The sequence below is a fragment of the Penicillium paradoxum genome, assembly GCF_028828445.1.
Source record: "Penicillium paradoxum strain IBT 22861 chromosome Unknown utg000002l_segment0_segment0, whole genome shotgun sequence".
NCBI lineage: Eukaryota > Fungi > Ascomycota > Eurotiomycetes > Eurotiales > Aspergillaceae > Penicillium > Penicillium paradoxum.
In genome coordinates, this window is record NW_026643180.1 from 2,798,904 (window position 1) to 2,817,058 (window position 18,155).

At 48.1% G+C, this 18,155-nt stretch overlaps 6 protein-coding genes across 6 annotated transcripts; 4 read left to right on the forward strand and 2 right to left on the reverse strand.

Annotated features, from left to right (window-relative positions):
* Window positions 1–216: 216 nt before the first annotated feature.
* On the forward strand, window positions 217–827 carry N7457_001030 (DUF5572 domain-containing protein; the record flags this gene model as incomplete). The annotated part of the gene is made up of 2 exons (XM_057172076.1): window positions 217–395; window positions 464–827. The coding sequence occupies 2 exons, from the start codon at window positions 217–219 to the stop codon at window positions 825–827; spliced, it is 543 nt and encodes a 180-aa protein (XP_057035979.1).
* A 408-nt stretch (window positions 828–1,235) lies between these two features.
* On the reverse strand, window positions 1,236–4,084 carry N7457_001031 (Pumilio-family RNA binding repeat-containing protein; the record flags this gene model as incomplete). The annotated part of the gene is made up of 7 exons (XM_057172077.1): window positions 1,236–1,452; window positions 1,517–1,607; window positions 1,659–1,938; window positions 2,052–2,678; window positions 2,729–3,754; window positions 3,833–3,943; window positions 4,010–4,084. 7 exons carry the CDS (start codon window positions 4,082–4,084, stop codon window positions 1,236–1,238), a joined length of 2,427 nt encoding a protein of 808 aa, XP_057035980.1.
* A 2,401-nt stretch (window positions 4,085–6,485) lies between these two features.
* N7457_001032 (putative ER to Golgi transport protein (Sly41)) lies at window positions 6,486–8,222 on the forward strand (the record flags this gene model as incomplete). Its single annotated transcript, XM_057172078.1, has 3 exons — window positions 6,486–6,878; window positions 6,951–7,527; window positions 7,624–8,222. The coding sequence occupies 3 exons, from the start codon at window positions 6,486–6,488 to the stop codon at window positions 8,220–8,222; spliced, it is 1,569 nt and encodes a 522-aa protein (XP_057035981.1).
* Window positions 8,223–8,960: 738 nt separating this feature from the next.
* On the forward strand, window positions 8,961–11,524 carry N7457_001033 (putative NADH-ubiquinone oxidoreductase, subunit G; the record flags this gene model as incomplete). Its single annotated transcript, XM_057172079.1, has 7 exons — window positions 8,961–9,075; window positions 9,137–9,160; window positions 9,217–9,268; window positions 9,324–9,338; window positions 9,394–9,416; window positions 9,479–11,360; window positions 11,422–11,524. The coding sequence occupies 7 exons, from the start codon at window positions 8,961–8,963 to the stop codon at window positions 11,522–11,524; spliced, it is 2,214 nt and encodes a 737-aa protein (XP_057035982.1).
* Window positions 11,525–12,222: 698 nt separating this feature from the next.
* N7457_001034 (uncharacterized protein) lies at window positions 12,223–13,495 on the reverse strand (the record flags this gene model as incomplete). The annotated part of the gene is made up of 4 exons (XM_057172080.1): window positions 12,223–12,638; window positions 12,709–13,015; window positions 13,074–13,291; window positions 13,342–13,495. 4 exons carry the CDS (start codon window positions 13,493–13,495, stop codon window positions 12,223–12,225), a joined length of 1,095 nt encoding a protein of 364 aa, XP_057035983.1.
* Window positions 13,496–14,764: 1,269 nt separating this feature from the next.
* Window positions 14,765–17,768, forward strand: N7457_001035 (putative cytokinesis regulator (Byr4); the record flags this gene model as incomplete). Its single annotated transcript, XM_057172081.1, has 2 exons — window positions 14,765–17,153; window positions 17,218–17,768. The coding sequence occupies 2 exons, from the start codon at window positions 14,765–14,767 to the stop codon at window positions 17,766–17,768; spliced, it is 2,940 nt and encodes a 979-aa protein (XP_057035984.1).
* Window positions 17,769–18,155: the final 387 nt, after the last annotated feature.

An 18,155-nucleotide genomic window follows, 5' to 3' on the forward strand; every position in this document is an offset into this window, starting at 1 on the left:
ATAATACGCAAAATTTGTCACAGTTTTCACACGCCAACTCAGGCAAAAGAGCTAGAGAACGTTCAGATGAATCATCCCATACACAGTTGGAGAATTGGAGAACAGGGGACATGAGCCTCGGTTAGTCGTTAGCTTGGCCCCACGTTGGACTCTCCCCACCCCAAGCCTTGCGTATGTGGATTCTTTCATCCAAGCATCACAGTTGAAGATCAGAAAATGGCGACTTCAGAAGCTCAAGTCTTTCAGAGATTACAGTCTTACTCTTTCAGTCTGGATCCCGAGTTTGCAAATGGCCTCTCAATAATACTTGGTCACCCCGATACCCCCGCCACCGAGGAGGAGATAAATCGGGATGACGACCTTGTCTTGCAAGCAAAGTGTTTTTTTTTCTCACGGTATGCCGGGGAAATCTGCGCAGTGTAAACATAGGAATGTTTAGTACTAATCTGTCAATGACCCACAGAAAAGAAAGACTTACTCCTGCTATTGACTTTGTAACATTCAAGTCGTGGTTGGCATCGCGGGAAACGGACCCCCGAGTAACAGGCAACAAAGAAGACTCATCGCAAATTCCAACTGGATCATTGTCAGAGCAAATTACCCCTGGGCCTGAGAGCTCTATACACCCTGAGCCTGCTTACCCGTCGTCGTTTGCGCACATTGTGGAACTCATCACCACGGGTCAACCAATACCCGGCATCCAAAACATACCAGACACAGTGCTTACTGGCCATGATATGTCCAGTGAGAAACCACGGCGCCGGAAACCATGGGAGAGTGATGAAGTGAAAACTGCTTCCGATGAGGCTGCAAGTGTTACACCTTGAAACAAATCCTTTCTACACCAGGTACATGGTGGAGATGGAATAGGAATTGAATACTAACAATATCATTTGGCTTGTAATTAACATGGAGTCTCTAGTCCATAAGATTGAATAAAACGCTAGTCATTGACGTTGAAAACTCGGAAGAATAATTTGACAAGCAGTGATAACTCGAAATAATGGAACACGAAAATGATGGGATAATCCGGACGTTTGGATTGGTGGACAGATGTTGCTGAACGCAGTGAAACAAACTGGCAAGGCAGATGCCTGGAAGCAAAGACATAAAAATGCTTGGTACAATTGGTCTTTCCTATTTTGCGGTTGTCTTTCTGTTTTCTTGCTTTTCGTTGTCGTCTCTGGGGTTTCGGCGCAGTGCCAAAACTGAAGATGAAATATCAATAGACAGGCTCAATGGAGTGGCGCATAATTGGGACCCCATTGATGTCCGCGCCCAAAACGACCACTGGATTGGCTCGCAGTGGTGTATTTTTCTTCATTGAAATTGTTGAAACGGCCGATTTGCATCCCAGCCCCCGGGCCAGGACGTGTAGCATGAGACGGGTTACAACAAAGCATGGCCACACGAGAGCCGAATTTAGAACCACGAAGGGAGACCATATGTTTCCTACTCGAAGAATGGTTAGTCTTCAAGTCATTTGGATTGAAAATGGAAACCGAGTGAATGGTACCGAATGTGAGTGGCCACAAGTTCTCGCTGATGAGACGCAGCATTCATCAGAATCCATTGTATAAGATAGTTCCCATACTGGTCCCCCGCTACTAAACTTGAATTAGCGAAGTCATCCTTGTGATGAAGTGTGATCAACTTACTATCGATCAACGGCATACGGGGTCGGTCAGAACGACCCGTGCAGACTCGAGAGAGATAATGGTCCATGAACTCGGTACCACCAATCTTGAGGCACTTCTCCACAATCTTAGACGCAAACTGATCCATGCTGTAATCCACAGCCCATCGAATAACATGCTCGACAGCACGGCTCTTATCATGGGGAGCGCCATGCTCGCAAATGTGCTGGATGCACCAGTTCCCAAATTGACCATGGGCGAGCACATCGATCTTCGCTAGTACTTCTTCGATTGCTGGTCGCTTTGTAACGTTAGCATTTGCATGATCCAGAAAATAACCAAACAGGAAGGCAAGACAGCAAAGAAAGCGATTGCGTGCGTATGGCAGAAGCTTAGGATAATGGAGAAGCTCACCTTTTCCTCCTCGACACAATTTTCAAAGATGTTTTGGACGACCAGACTTCCTGTCTCTCCAAGAGCAACTTCATGCCACATTCCACGTAGTGCCTCGTTTACTTTGGTCATCACTTGGGGAGGCTCGCCACTCCATCGGAGTTCAAAGAGTTTTTGCCAAACATGACACGCATATCGATGAACCACTGTCTCAGGAATTCTGCGGAGAAGCTCATGTACCATGATAGCCTTATGTTCCTCTGAAACACAGTCAAACGCCTTTTGAATGACATGGCAACCAAATGCATCCATGCTGAGAGTCAGTGTGTTCCCTCTGATTGCATCGGCGATGGCGACAACTTGCTCTGACGTTCCATGTTCAAAACAACGCTGTATAAGGAAGTTTCCAAAGCGATTGACCATGAGGGGATAGGCTTGATGCACAATTGACTCGATAATGTCGTATTTTTGCTCGGCTGTGCCGACCTTGAGCTTTTGCTGTAAGAAAATTGAAGCTTGTTGGTCGTTGTTGCAGATGATCTTATCTACAATGTACTTCCAATCACACGACACATTTTTGTCCAGGAGACGTCGATAGTTAAGCGGTTCGAGCGGTGACACGTACGTTTGGATGGAATTGCCGCTCATCTGTCCGAGATTAGAATAAATACAACACGAGGTACGAAATCAGGTCTCACCGAGTTGGTCCATGTGCTCTCATTCGTATTGGCGCCTGTAAACTCAGTAGCAGTAGGCGAAAGGGGACTGCCAATTGGTCGAGGAAGGTAAGAGGGCACAGAGTAAAGCCCAACCTGTTGGAAGGTACTTGGCGGCCGCTTCTCTGGCGAAGTAGGGGACTTAGGAGTCGGCTCGTTGGACGACCCAGAAACAAATTCACCCCAAGGAGTCGATTGGATTGGGAATAGAGATCCACCTCTACTACTCTGAGGAATGGAGCGACGAGACCCAGGAACTGATCCTGGTGGATACGCCATCTGTTCACCAATGGGACGAGTGTAAAATCCACATGGACCAGTCGAAGATCCCGAGTGTACTCTTTGGGATTGCAAAGACGATGGGCCGCCAAAGGGGGGATAAACATTTGAGGCTCCCCAAAACCGATTTGGGTCCTGGCTTGCAGAGCTGCTGGTGCCTGAAAGGCTCTCTCCGTATTCCCTTTCAATCACAGGCTCGTTCTGGACCCAGAGCCCGCGAGATCTGTTGTAGGGTCCTGTAGACAATGGGTCCGAAATGTCAGATTGCGAATCATCTTGGCCACCCCAGGCATCTTGAAAGTGACCAAATGCAGAACTAGATGCGTTAAAAGCATTCTGCAAATGGCTGATTGTTTGCTCCGTGATCTCACGGCTGCCGAAATCACTCTCAGATGAAGGCCCAATGGTTTGATCCAACGTATGTTTTATCACACGTGTCTGAGCAAGCTCTTGCTCCTGTAAAGCAATCTTGGAATTTGCAGCGATTAGCTCCTGTTTGAGACGAAGTAGTTCTACCGCTCTGTCTTCCTGTGTGTATGAATTAGTACCTTCGGGGAGGGTTGAAGCTGGCAGTGTTGTAGCTGGTGTGTTCTGGGATGACGCAGAGGAACGATCGATGTCAGAACGTGTGGGCGGAATCATCTTGGGAGAAAGCTTTGCTAGTATTCTGTCAAGATCCGACGTTTGTCCGTTCAAAGTTTCAACTTTGATATGATCTAGCTTCTGCTTCTGGGATTGTGAGATCACACACACATGCATATACACATAAAGGTGTATATATAGATCAATGCCACGGGAGAGACACACCTTGCTTGACGAGTGTTCGGCTCCTTCACCAGACAAGACTTGTAACTTTCCATGTCGGGAAGCCTCCGCCGCATCGGAGGACCCGTAATGAGCAGCCGAGTTCTGAGGGCTCTAGTGTGATGGATGTATTTAGTAGACTAGACAGTCGATGTGGGTACCATTTTTCAGGAAGCTTACCGAAGATTCATGTCCAAAAGAAATAGTTCGCATATCAATGCCATCGTTGGGGGTAAACCTTCCTCCATTTCCCATGCGGCCAAGTGATGAAGGTCCACTTAGGGTAGCCATGTCATCAACTAGCAAAGATCCGAACAGAAACACAAATAGAGACTGGGGGGGGGAAAGAAGGAAAGGAAAGAAATGATGTCGCTGCGTGGAGGTGGGGAAAAACACGCTCGTTGGAAACCAAGTGAGTTTACATGCAACGAAAAGGATTCCGAGCAGATTCTTGCGAGATGACGGTAAACATAAGGATCTTCTGAAGATGAGGAAGCTGAGTGGACTGTGAGAAGAAACAAGATTTTAATTTGAGGGATGAGAAGAGAAAACTGGGATCAAAAGAGAAAATGGAATGATGGGGATACAAGGGATCAGAAAGAGACAACGTTGTGAAGTCAGGAAGGAGCAATGTACCTATGTAGACCTTGGAGCAACGAAGCCTTCCCAACTTGGGTAATCTGGAAGCATCTATATCAGGCTCGTTGCGGACTACCCGATCAAGTATAGTTGGTCGAGATACCATTATACTGGATATTCAGAAATCTAGATGAGCACTGAGCGCTACATGTATACACAGAATTAAACCCATGTAGATGGCTAAAGTTGAACTCGCACTTCCATTGTCCTAGTATTTTTAGACTTCACCAGTCTTTGTTATTCGTCATCAAGAAGATAGTCCAATATACATATGGAACATCCCTTGCTAGAACCTCTCACCACAGCCACTGTGGCAGTTCTCCGGGGAAACTTGATAGGCCGAGATGGGCCAATCAAAATAGAAGAGCCTAGAGGGGTCATTTCTGTTCCTGCGAAGATTCGAATATCAAAAAAGCATTTAGATAAAAGGGGAATCTGGCTACATGCTACTCCTAGATTTCCAAGCGATGTCTATAGCTTGTGTGCCTGTGTAGTCTAGAAACCACGCTTTTTCAACCTGAAAATTTAACAACCAAATGAGATCGAAACTTATTGCAGAGGATGAGGGCTTGAGGTGACCTTGCATCTTTGGCAGGGGTACGGAGTACTCCGTACACACTAGGGGAATGGAGAGTGATGGAATTACCCACAAAGCATTCTACAGTTGCGCTGCATAGTCAACACTGGGTTCATGTGCTTCAAAGATTTCAAGGCGCTACTTACAACATCGATCTCTCATCAGCTGGATCAACAAGCTATATTTACAACCCGCAAAAAATCTCTCTGTTTTTTGGAAGAAACCAAGTTCTTTTTCGTTTTTTTTTTCGCCCAAAGGCAACATACAGTCGCAGATATCGCAAATAGATTACCAGAGTACAGCAGAAGCCCCTTGAGAGCACGGAGAAATTATTTTCCTCTGGAGAGAAAGTTAGCCTCTTCATAGTAGGAGGGTCTATCTAGTGCTTTGTTCCTCTTTATACCTATCCCTTCCAATGTTTCCCATGTGAGGTCATTAGAAAAAAGTGAGTACATTCTTTAGTATATTTTTTATTCACAAAACCAATCATACTATGCTATGACCCACACACGCACAAAATGCCCATCAGAATAGCCCAGCTACACGGTTGGCACGTGGGAAGATATATAGGGAACCTGTAGAGGGAAAGAGGGAACGGGTCGATGTCATCCTTGAGAAATTACATAGGTACCGTTTCGATGCCTACGACTCTACAGAGTACATACCGTAAAGTTCTGCAGGGGCGACGATCGAGGATCGTGTCCGTTGATTTCTATGTTTCTTTTCTTCCAATAAAGAGGTTCGATAGAACACCATTGATCTACATATACTCCGTAATCAGCCCAAAGCGGCGACCAGTGAGCCCAACCCCGGAAAGGGAATGCCAAGAGGTGGCAGAGAAAAGCCGCTTCTGTGTGGTACATGGATTCCGTACTACTACTTACTTACTTAAGTATATATATAAGGATATCCATAATATGGATCCAATCGGTAAATGTGTACGGAGCAGGAGGTATTAGTGGTTCTCTGTAATGTAAAATAATGGTGAGCATAATAATCGCCGGTGGCGGTACATGGAATTCTAAGTGCATCGCCATGGTCGTGTCGATTAAGGTGGAATTTTTTTTTCTTTTTGTTTTTTTGGTTTTAAAATGATTTCGGGGTCCAACGATTCTCTTAGTCCGATATTATAGCTGCGCATCACTACATTATTCGTATACCCTCTTGTTATTGTTTGAATTCACAGAAAGCGTGTGTTTTCCATACTCGACGCTCATTCGCCCAAGGGGATTCGTCATCGATAAGTCGGCGAACTAACCCGTCCTTTTTCTTCAGTCTTGTGAAGCGGACACATAATCCTCACCGGGGATCACTGAGCGGATTGTCTCTCCGCAGCTGCTTCCTCGTTCTTTTCGGGTGAGTGACACAAGTGCAGGTTTTATTCCAAGGAGCCCCGGGGAATTGACGTTTATGAGAATAATTAAGGCGATCCCGTGCAATATGGCTACAACCACAGTGACGGGTCATGGGCGACGCTCCTCCATGCGTCAGGCTGAATTGCAGATTCCAACCAAATCCTCCATCCCTCAATCAACGAGCAGCCCAGTCGATAAGTTCCCACCTTACGAGGACACGCTCGACACCGTCGCGGGGTCAACTCGTCCAAACCGAAGTGCTTCGGTCAAATATAACCCGAATGAGTTCTGGAATCCTCGAAAAGCAAGCTTCTACTCTCGAGACTATGGGAATGGATCATTAAGAACCCCCAAACACCGCCCACGGAAGAGCATCAGTGAAGCCATCACGACAATCAGAACACGCAATGGCAGTATGAGCGCTAACGCTCATGAATTGGCTGAAGCACTCCGTGCTCCAGTCTCCTACCGACTGACTGTATGTTGATCCATGTTGCAAGCGATGAATATTGAAGTTTTTTGGGGTTGCTTGCTAATCTAGTGTCTGAAGGCTCTCTGTATCGTTTGGTATCTGACATCTGCTCTCACAAATACGTCCTCAAAATCGATACTGAATGCCCTTCCAATGCCGATCACACTGACAATGATTCAATTTGCATTCGTCTCCTTCTGGTGTTTACTATTGGTGTATCTTTCCACAGTGATACCCCAGTTGCGACAAAGTATTCCAATACTTCAACATGGAATTCGCTACCCATCTCGTGACGTGATTTCCACAGCCCTGCCTCTGGCTGTATTTCAATTAGCTGGCCACATTCTCAGCTCCATGGCCACTGCACAAATCCCCGTCTCCTTGGTCCACACTATCAAGGGTCTTTCGCCTCTTTTCACTGTTTTGGCATACCGAGTTCTGTTTCGCATTCGATATGCTCGGGCAACCTACCTATCACTGATCCCTCTCACCCTGGGTGTGATGCTTGCCTGTTCGACCGGAGTATCTACAAATTTATTTGGAATATTTTGTGCATTCGGTGCAGCTCTTGTGTTCGTCTCGCAGAACATATTCTCGAAGAAGCTGTTCAATGAAGCAGATCGCGCAGAATTAGATCTGCAAAACCCTGGGCGACGTAAGTTGGACAAACTTAACTTACTTTGTTATTGCTCCGGCCTGGCTTTTTTTCTCACCCTGCCTATTTGGTTTGTCACTGAGGGATACCCTCTAGTATCTGATTTTATTCACGATGGTGTAATCTCACTCTCGGGTAAGCAAGGATCATTGGATCACGGTGCTCTTTCTCTTGAGTTTCTGTTCAACGGAGTATCACACTTCGCCCAAAACATCCTGGCGTTTGTGTTACTGTCAATGATTTCCCCTGTGTCATATTCAGTTGCATCATTGGTCAAGCGTGTGTTTGTGATTGTGGTTGCGATTGTATGGTTTGGAAGCTCAACCACTCTGATCCAAGCATTTGGCATTGGGCTTACGTTCGTGGGCCTTTACCTCTATGATCGCAATAGCCACGATGATGTAGCTGATCAAAGGGCAAACACCGACCATTTCCGCATGCAAAAGTCCATTCTTCCGTTGAACGTGCGGCACCCAAGCAAGCCATGGGATTCCAATGGCTATGCCTTTCCTGCGGGTAGGGGAGTCTTTGAAGGAGCCCCTAACAACTCCAATACTGCACCCAATAATTCCAAAAAAGAAGACGATGGGCCTGGGCACGTTCGGCCAAGAGGAGCCAGTGTTTCTCCTGCTTGGTTACCCGGAACCAGACAAGAATCCACTTGGCAAGTTAGTGATCCCCCAACCACAACCTAGCTTATGTATTTTATTATTTCAGTGTACGATATCATGGCAGCGCGGTGTTGCCTGGAGGGCTTTTACATTAATATTTTTCCCCTGTTGTGTCCATTCTGCCCCAAGACAGACAGGCATTCTTCTGTCATCCCGTAGCGTATGGATCTAGGTGCACAGCTGAGTTTTACAAACCGAAGTCTCAATTCATGAATAGAGAGTCAAAATCACGTAACCTACACACACATGTATGCATATAGACAAACTCAAGAATGTGAAGATTGAACTGAAATCCATTGGAAATGTGGGAATGATATGTAGAATGAGAATGATGTAGCTACCGTCGGTAAGGAACAAGGTCATCATCAGGCGAACCCTTGACAGCTCCAGCTACGGCGCAGATTCTGCTCTTGGGACATGCTGTAGAGGAAAGAGGAACAGTAAATAACCTGTCTCCTACAATAAATGATGCCCTTGAAAAACAATTTTTTTTGGAGAAAGAAGGGGTTCAGGCGCAGGGACGGCTGGCTTTTTAAGGAAACTCGGAGCGGAGGTTTATCCGCCTAACCGAGCCAATTGAGCCAATTACCGTGAGCCCATTTGCTGTATTCTTAGTCAGCAAATGTGATGGTCAGCACTCTCATTATGTAACCGCAGATTCCGATGCAAAGTACTCTCTGAACTCCCAGCCGTCACCAGGATCTCATCCCCCTCGCCCTCCTTCACCCTATCTCCCACTCTCATACTTCTGCTTGTTTCTTAATGATGCGGCCGCAGCTGTTTCGTGCGGCCGCCCGGTCTCTCCGGGTTCCTAAGGTCACCCCCAGGACCTTTGCGACGACAGCCCCTCGCGCGGCCGAGGTGGAACTCACCATTGGTATGTCCTCTTTTGCTCTGGTTCATCTCAATTGATTGACAGCTGACAAATGGCTCTTTAGATGGAAAGAAGGTGTCGGTAGAAGGTAAATTTTCCGTTGGAATGATCCATTGAGCCTTCACTCATGCTCTTTCATCATAGCTGGTTCGGCTCTTATTCAGGCCTGTGAGAAAGCAGGCGCAACAGTCCCTAGGTATGATAAGACCCAGCCAATCTTAACATTTGTTTGCAATACTAACCTTGGACAGATATTGTTATCATGAGTATGTCTATTCAGTCGAGACATGCGTGTCGTTTTTGCTAACCATAGCCCTCAAGAAAACTTTTGGTTGCAGGAAACTGTACGTGCAACCCATACCTCCCATTTATACTTTATGGATGCATTTATTAATCGAGAACAAAGGTCGTATGTGCCTTGTCGAAGTCGAACGTGCCCCGAAGCCGGTGGCCTCCTGTGCTTGGCCGGTACAGCCCGGCATGGTGGTCAAGACGAATTCACCACTAGTCCACAAGGCAAGGGAGGGTGTTATGGAATTCCTTCTCGCCAATCATCCTCTCGACTGCCCTGTCTGCGACCAAGGAGGAGAGTGTGATCTTCAAGACCAGTCGATGCGTTACGGCGCCGATCGTGGTCGATTCCACGAAACTGGAGGAAAGCGTGCCGTGGAGGATAAGAACATCGGGCCCCTAGTCAAGACCTCGATGAATCGATGCATCCACTGTACTCGTTGTGTTCGGTTCATGAACGATGTTGCCGGTGCCCCAGAACTAGGTACCGCCGGTCGTGGAAACGACATGCAGATTGGAACCTACCTGGAGCAGAACCTCAGCTCAGAACTTTCGGGCAACGTCATTGACCTTTGCCCCGTCGGCGCACTTACTTCGAAGCCCTATGCATTCAGAGCACGTCCTTGGGAACTCAAACACACCGAATCGATTGACGTCCTCGACGCTCTTGGCTCTAATATCCGAATTGACAGTAGAGGGTTGGAAGTGATGCGGGTCGTTCCGCGGCTGAATGATGATATCAACGAGGAATGGATCAATGATAAGTCACGGTTCGCGTGCGATGGGCTGAAGACCCAGCGTCTCACGACGCCGCTCATTCGCAGGGAGGGAAAGTTTGTGCCCGCCACTTGGGAACAGGCTCTGCTGGAGATCTCATCAGCTCACCAGAAACTGCAGCCACAGGCCAATGAGTTCAAGGCTGTTTCTGGGCACTTGGTTGATGCTGAGTCGCTCGTTGCTATGAAGGACCTGGCCAACAAGCTTGGCTCTGATAACCTTGCCCTCGATCAACCTGGAGGCGGTGCCCCCATTGCTCATGGTATTGATGTTCGTTCCAACTACCTGTTCAACTCCAAGATCTACGGAATTGAAGAGGCAGATGCAATCCTTCTAGTTGCAACAAACCCTCGCCACGAAGCTGCCGTCCTCAATGCCCGTATCCGAAAGCAATATCTCAGATCTGACTTGGAAATTGGACTTGTCGGCGAGGAATTTGAAAGCACTTTCGACTTCAACCACCTGGGCTCCGATGTCTCTGCCTTGAAAACCGCTCTGTCCGGAGAATTTGGCAAGAAGCTTGCTGCGGCTCAACGGCCAATGATTGTTGTCGGCAGCGCTGCTGCAGAGCACCCTGATTCCAAGGCAATCTTCGAAGCCGTGGGCAGTTTCGTTGAGAAGCATGCAAGCAACTTCATTACCCCCGAGTGGCAGGGTTACAATGTGCTTCAGCGTGCGGCGTCTCGGGCCGGTGCCTATGAAGTTGGCTTCACTGCACCGTCTTCCCAGGTTTCTCAGACCGTCCCTAAGATGGTGTGGCTTTTGGGAGCAGATGAGATTGCCCAAAGCGAGATCCCCAAGGATGCATTTGTCGTCTACCAGGGACACCATGGTGATCGCGGCGCTGAACTTGCCGATGTCGTTCTCCCTGGTGCGGCATACACTGAGAAGTCTGGTACATACATCAACACAGAAGGTCGTGTGCAGGTTACCCGCGCTGCCACTTCTCTCCCTGGCGCGGCTCGTGATGACTGGAAGATTATTCGCGCAGCTAGTGAATTCCTTGGTGCGCCTCTTCCTTATGATGATATCGAGGCTCTGCGCGACCGCATGGAAGAAATCAGCCCGGTCATGCGTCGCTACGATGTTGTTGAGCCCACCTCCGTCGGCTCATTGAGCAAAGTTCAACTCGTGGACCAGAACAAGGGTTCTTCCGCTACTGGTGCACCTTTCAAAAAGGTGATCGAAGACTTCTTCTTCACTGACGCTATTTCTAGAAGGTTAGTTGCATGTCCCAGCCATCCATCTATGCTCAATTTGCATTGCTAACCGCTACTGTAGTTCGCCCACCATGGCCCGCGCCTCCGCTGCCAAGGCCACTGGAAACCCTGAGACTAACTTTATGGCCGCAGGAGAAATGTCTCCTCAGGCTTTGTATGGCTAGATCGGGCTCCATTTCGGTCCCATTCTGTGTTTCTCTAATGGTTGCAGGCGTTTTATTGTACCACATCTTAAATTTCCCTCTTGATGTACTGTTTCCTTTCCATCTTCTGTGTTTCTCCCTATCATCTTGAACACCCTTCCGGTTCCTGTTGACCTCTTCGCCATTCTCCGGTGTCGCCTGGGATTAATCGGTAGTGATTGCCTTGTACATAAAAGACTGAACCTCCAAAATTTCGAGTTCATGGGTGTTGGAGATGATCAATACGTGCTACTTTCGTATTATGGCCGCTGGTACCATTTAGAGTTCAAGCTCACTTGTGCATCAATACCTATGTCCACAGGTGTAAATGAAGAGGTCTATAGGCCTGCTAAGATATAATTATATCAGACTACTTGGAGCTATGGAACCCATCATTTCAAAGGGAGAGGATCATTTCGTTGAGGAAGCAAGGATAAAGTATCAATGGAGGGAAGAGTGAGGGGAAATGGCACAAGCCTGCCTTGGCAAACAGGTCCATGTCTCATAAAATCAGTGCGCAGGTCCCTATACTTAGCTCTACATGTGTCTTACAGACCTAAAAAGTCAAGAGAAACGATGAAATTCTAGCTGAAGTAGGCTGCATTATGCATCCATTTAATATGAAAGTTTCATACCCTGGTCCATGGACCTGCTTCTTATGAATTGTTTCGGAAACTAGTTTAAAGCTCATCGTCATCCGTCTCTCCCGCAGTCTCTTCAGCATCTTCCTCGTCCATGACCGGCGCTGTCTTCTGGATAGCCCGACTGGTTCGTCTAACAAACGGCAAATTTCTTCGAGGCGGACCGGTGTCTCTTGCTGTGGAGGATCGTCCTAACCGAGCAGAGTCATCCTGTAACAGGTCATCATCTGTCGTGCTATTGTCTTGTTCATCGCCCAAAAAATGAGGGGTCGAACGCTCTTCATCACCAGTGGCCTGGTCGTTGATAGCATCTTGACCAGCTTGTATTAGATCAATATCCTCGAACCCATTAGAATCTTCTGTGTCGCTCAGCTTGCGCGCGCTTTTCTGTATTGAAGAGGATTTCTCAGCAAGTCCATACGACTCCTTGGGAATGCTAGCTTGAATCTCAGAGACTATATACTATTTGGTCAGTCAATCCAAGACCCCAAAGATCTCCAAGTTCCGTTGTCATTTCCCACGTACCCTTGGTGGCATCCACAGTCGCTGATGTCAGAAGACGTTGTTGATTGCGGATCTTGAGCTTTTTCTCATTCAGGACTTGCACAAAATTCGCCATCAGCCGATTTTCATGCTGCGCTTTCGCACGCATGAGCTCTTCGAGTTGTTCATTCAACCTATGTATAGTCTCCTCGGCGATTTGATGGCGACTTGTCAGTCTAGATACCTGTTCTTCTAGCCTATGAGCTCTGACCGCAGTAAGTCCTGTCCATTCGAAGAGCTCGACAGCTTGTTCATCATTTTGTTTGAGGATCAAAGTACCGAGGCGTTGCTATATCCGAGTCAGTCGGAGTCCGGGTGGCAATGAATCTCATGAGTGGGACACGAACTGTAATAGTTTGTACTCGTTTCCGTATCGTTATCACGAGTTCTTTGTTGTCTTCATCAGAACCCGAGACGTTGGCAGAGGCCTCAAGAACAGTGCCCCAATCTGATTCGTCAGGAGGCGCAGAACTTTGTCCTAAGATGAAAGAGACGATCTTAATCCATTCATTATTCGATCCTTGATAGTTTTTGGCTCTGAGTTCTTTCAACCGTGTTTGTTTCACTGCGCGATATGAGTTCATGACCATCAGGCCTCACTTGACGAAGACCCACATAAGCTAATATACGGCGATTCCCCCTCAGTAGCTGTCAGAGTCAGATCCAGCGGAGCAGGGCTAGTACGTGAGACATGAACAAGTACAAAGGCTCCAATTTCGTCAGATCTGGGAAACCGCAAGACCCGGGGTTCTGTTAAATCGAGAGGCATTTTTGGAATGAAGGCACGGATGTAGGAGAACTTGAACGGAAGAAAAAGACGGCTCGGTGCGAAGCGAGATTAAAGGCACAAACTTCATACTCCTAGTGCCCAGGTGCTTTGCTGCCTACGGAGAGGGAGTACCGATACAACTGAAATGAAATCGACTGGACCTACCTAATGGACCCATCTGTTATTGGCTTCAATTACACCATTATGGGAGAGCTTGAAGGTACAAGTACACAAGCACCTTGGTGTATTATAATTCAGGTACCTCCCTTGAAGGTAGTGGATACAAGGGCTCCACATATTGGACGCTAAGTTCTTCAGGTACTGGCTACCTTACATTTAGGTCGAATTTTGATTACCACCACTGGCAATAGTTGTCAAACTTGTATTCCGTATGAAACTGCAGCACTCTATATAGAGATAATGTGGGCTATTCGATTGAGATAGTGGAGAGTTGATAGAGCATCGAGGCTTAGACATTATCACAGTGGTCGGAGTACATATGTGACATATACTTCAGCCATACGTACCAAGTACATGTACATGGAACTAGGCGCTGAGGAGACAGAACATTGAATCTTCCCTGTTACGAGAGAAGTACATGTATTGACGTCGTACTGACCGCGTATTTAACACTTGTTGACATGCCTGCCCAGCAAACATCCGGGTAAAATACATACTGGTACATACCGATATCCCTGAATATGTTACCGATACGAGTGGCCGTCACGTTCAAGACTCCTCTCCTCCACGAGGAATCTAGGTAAGATCCAGCCACAACCGACACATCATCTTCTCCTGTCTCCTTTTCGCCTGTGTACTAACGTCCTTTGAAACTTTCGACTCACATAGCTATCAGGGGTCGACAACACATTGTCTTCGGGTGTCCCCCATGCTTGCGTGTCCCCTTCAAACGAATGTTTTTGGGTGAGGGCCTGGCATTTATCAGGTCACCTAGAAACCCGCTCGTTCGGCGCAATTGACTCTAGAGCAAAATCGGTCTTTATTCACCTCCAAGCACCCAGCTCGCGCTCCCTAAACTCACTAATCACCGATCAATATTGAAGTCAGTGAAGTCTTGTTACTTTCTCGCTCCTATCTTTTGTCTCTCGACCGGCACGGAATGACGCTCATGTTCGCACCTCCTGAATCCTCACCAGTGTCGCAAAGCTCTGAGCCTGTCACTTTAAGCACAAACGCTCCAAGACGCCTATAATAGTCCCATGACTGCCGTGTTCTTTGTGCGCCCCGAACCAGCTCGCCTCCCTGATCATGGAATCTGTACCAATCCACCTACAACCGGGGACCGATGAGCCGATTGAATGCTGGGACGATGATGACGACTTGCAGTTTAGCGAGGATATTCAATTTCGTACCGCATCTAGTGCCGGATCCATAACAAACTCGTCATTCCGGCCCTCCGGACACCGAGACTCGATCTCCTCTCGACGCTCTGCTCGCTCGGATATTGACTCAAATGCTGGTGATGAGGACTGGCAGGTCCCGCTCTATGACAACGATGAATTTGCAAAAGAAGATGCCATTGCTTCGGCCAAGACTGCGGGTATTCCTATTCCCCCAGATATTCCCAAATCAGCTCTTATCGGGGGCACAATCAAGCGCCTGTCAACTCGAAAGACCAAGCAAACTTTTGTTGACGACTGGTCAGAAGATGTCGAGCTCCCGGACCCTGAAACAATATTACAACTCAAAACTACTCGCGAAACAACTTTCCCTGATACCCTTCGGCATTTAAGCTCTGTTACTACAAGTCCAGTGAAATCCACGGCCTCGCCATCTTGGGATGACGAATTCTCGACGCGTTTTCAATCCACCTTGGGAGCTTTTGACACTTTTCAAGATGAAAGGGAAAGGGACGGTCCGGAAATCCGAGATATTCCTACTCTCAAAGCTCCAAACCCCCGATCTCCGAAGAAATTAAACACAGTGAATGTCGGCAGTGGTTTCATTATTGAGCAGGAAGCAGAGGATGACTTCCACCGGGATTTTGAGCTCCCCGCAAATCATCAACCTCTCGAATTATCTCAACGAAAAGATAGTTTCTATGTTTCTAGCCCCACTCTGGAGGATTTTGATCTTGAATGGTCCGAAGGAAGTATTGGTGTACGAGTCGGTGGTACCGCAAGGGATAGTCGCTCGGTTCCCAGTTCTTCTATATCCATCGCCAGTCCCAGCGTTTCAAGCTGCCTCACGGCAGAGAGTGAGGACGACGGTCTTGACGGTCTCATTATCCCCGAAGGTCCCCTTGATTTTAGCGCTTCTCTTCAGAAGCGACAGACAGCGCAAACTGAAAATATAGACGCACCAAAGATTCCCTCTGAGGTTGATGACTTCTTCTCTGGCATTGATATCGACAATGAGAAGGCCTTCTCTTTCGGGAAGCCAGCTCTCAATCCCAACATAAAGTGCAAAACAGAGCGGCCAACTAGCCCGACTCGTCGATCAGCTACAACACTCACATTCACAAATGCGACAGGATCCCCGCGAACTCGCATCCCACGCTTGTCCGGTCATGATCGGACCCATTCAACCCACCTTGAAACTGTGTCGGAAAGCGGTGCACCCCTTTCCAAATTTCGGACATCGCAATCACGTCTGGGGCATTCCTCTCAATCGTCGACTTCAAGTCTCCCGGCTTCTAGCAATAATACAACATCGCCGACTCCTACACTCTCTAGTCGGCGGCTTCTTGGACCCCGGAATCCTAGGGACACTGCCTCGGCAGGCGAGGCGAACCCCGCGGCGAGACGATTGAAACCCAAGCGCTCCCTGCCATCAATTCGCGGCGTAGGATCAACCTCTTCAGTGTCCATTTCCCAGCGCCCACTTTCCGATCGTCCAGTCCGGCTCCCCTCTACCAGACCTAAAACCCCGGTGGACCACCCCATGACAGATGGAAGGTCGTTGGGTCGTAAGACACAGCCCCAGGCACAAGCACCTTTCATGCAAGCTACTGTGTCGGAACCTCAGTCCCACCATGCCAGTCTGAAGGGGTATCGCTCCTCGCGTCGCACCAATTCAGACAGCTCTAGTGGCCTTGTGAGTCCACAGGGCACATCCTCGCGACTCTCGCGACCGACTCGTAGTGAAACCTTCCGTGGTGGAATTGGCGACATCAACGCAGACTCTCTTGGGTCCTCAGCAAAACGTACGATCACACGACCTACCAAAAGACGCAATTTCGGAGATGGAACTGAGTTGGAGTCCTTTGATGACTTATCTACATCAGTCTTAGCAGAGAGCAAGTTTGTCAAAACCCCTACCGGTCGAGGTGCTCCGAGATCCATTCGCGCCCGACTCAGCCAGGGCCGAATTGATCCATCGCATGATGAATCAACCGCCCAATCCCTCACGTCTCCCTCAAGCTCCAAATTGCGCAGTCCAACACCCAGATTTGCTCAAGATACAAACGCCTCTCGAAACGCAAGGGAGCAACGCATTGCATCCATGGCTCTGAATTCCAAGGGTCGTGAAACCAATCCTCTTTCTGCTTTCAGCTCAAACTGGAAGCCCCAGCCTATCTCACGGATTCCTCCGGCTTCTGCAACGATCAGAAGCCGGAAGGGTAAGCTAAACTCCAAGTCCACGCCCAAGCCACACTTGATCAAACCTTTAGGGTCTGGCGTGCAGGACGCCAAATGTAAGCCTTTCTTTCTGTTTTCCGATTGAATTATTTGCCCATGCTTACCGTCCCTTATTTTTAGCTGTGAGGGGTATGCGTTACAACCCTGTCAACTTCCGGTGGGAAGGAAATGAAAACTTGGTGCAAGAATTTGACACCACTACTCCAAAATCCCCCAAACCTGCCCCGGCTCTGATCACCAATGTTGGCGCGATGCAGAACGTTCAGACCGTTGGTGGAATGATCTTCGATCCGCATCGGATGTGTTGGCTCAAGGCTGCCACCCTTGGATCTGGTGCGGATGAAGATGATGTTTTTGCCGGCCTGGATGACTTGGATGATCGGATTACAAGCAGCACGATCAATGGACGAAAATCCGGGGCATTGGAAGACCACCAATTCCCAGCAATAGGGGAGGATGTAAGTGCCGGTGAATCGTCCGACGAAGGACCCATGACAGAGGAATTCGATGTCGGTCCAGAATTCATTCGACGACAGCGTGCCGAGGAGGACAAGTGGAGGCGCAAGGTTGACAAATGGGTTGGCTTCAACCGAGGCGATCATGAAAATCATTGGAGATGGATCATACGCGATTTAGTGGCCTTTGACAATAATCGAGGAGAACCAGCATAGCCTCAGATGTCCGCCCTTCCTTTTCTACTGGCAAAACGGTCCAACACGAATTTACGACCCACATTGACTGTGATGATCCAGTCGATGTCATGAAGTTCACGGTTTCTCTTTCAGACAGCATCTTGGGATGCTCCTATGTAACTATATCTTGTTCGAGTACTTTGTACATACTGTTTAATATCCATGGGGCGAGTTAGCCTCTTTTTCCGATCCGTTCTATGCAATTTATCAACGCCGTAGAGTATTCTTTTATATGTGAATATCTCCGGGGGGAAGGGAAACCCCCTTCCAACTCAGGGGAATACAGAGAGTCCAGTCGAACGCAATTTCCGGGAACATCGAAACTCGGGAAGCAACAGAGTAACACCGGCCAGATTGTCTTCTGCT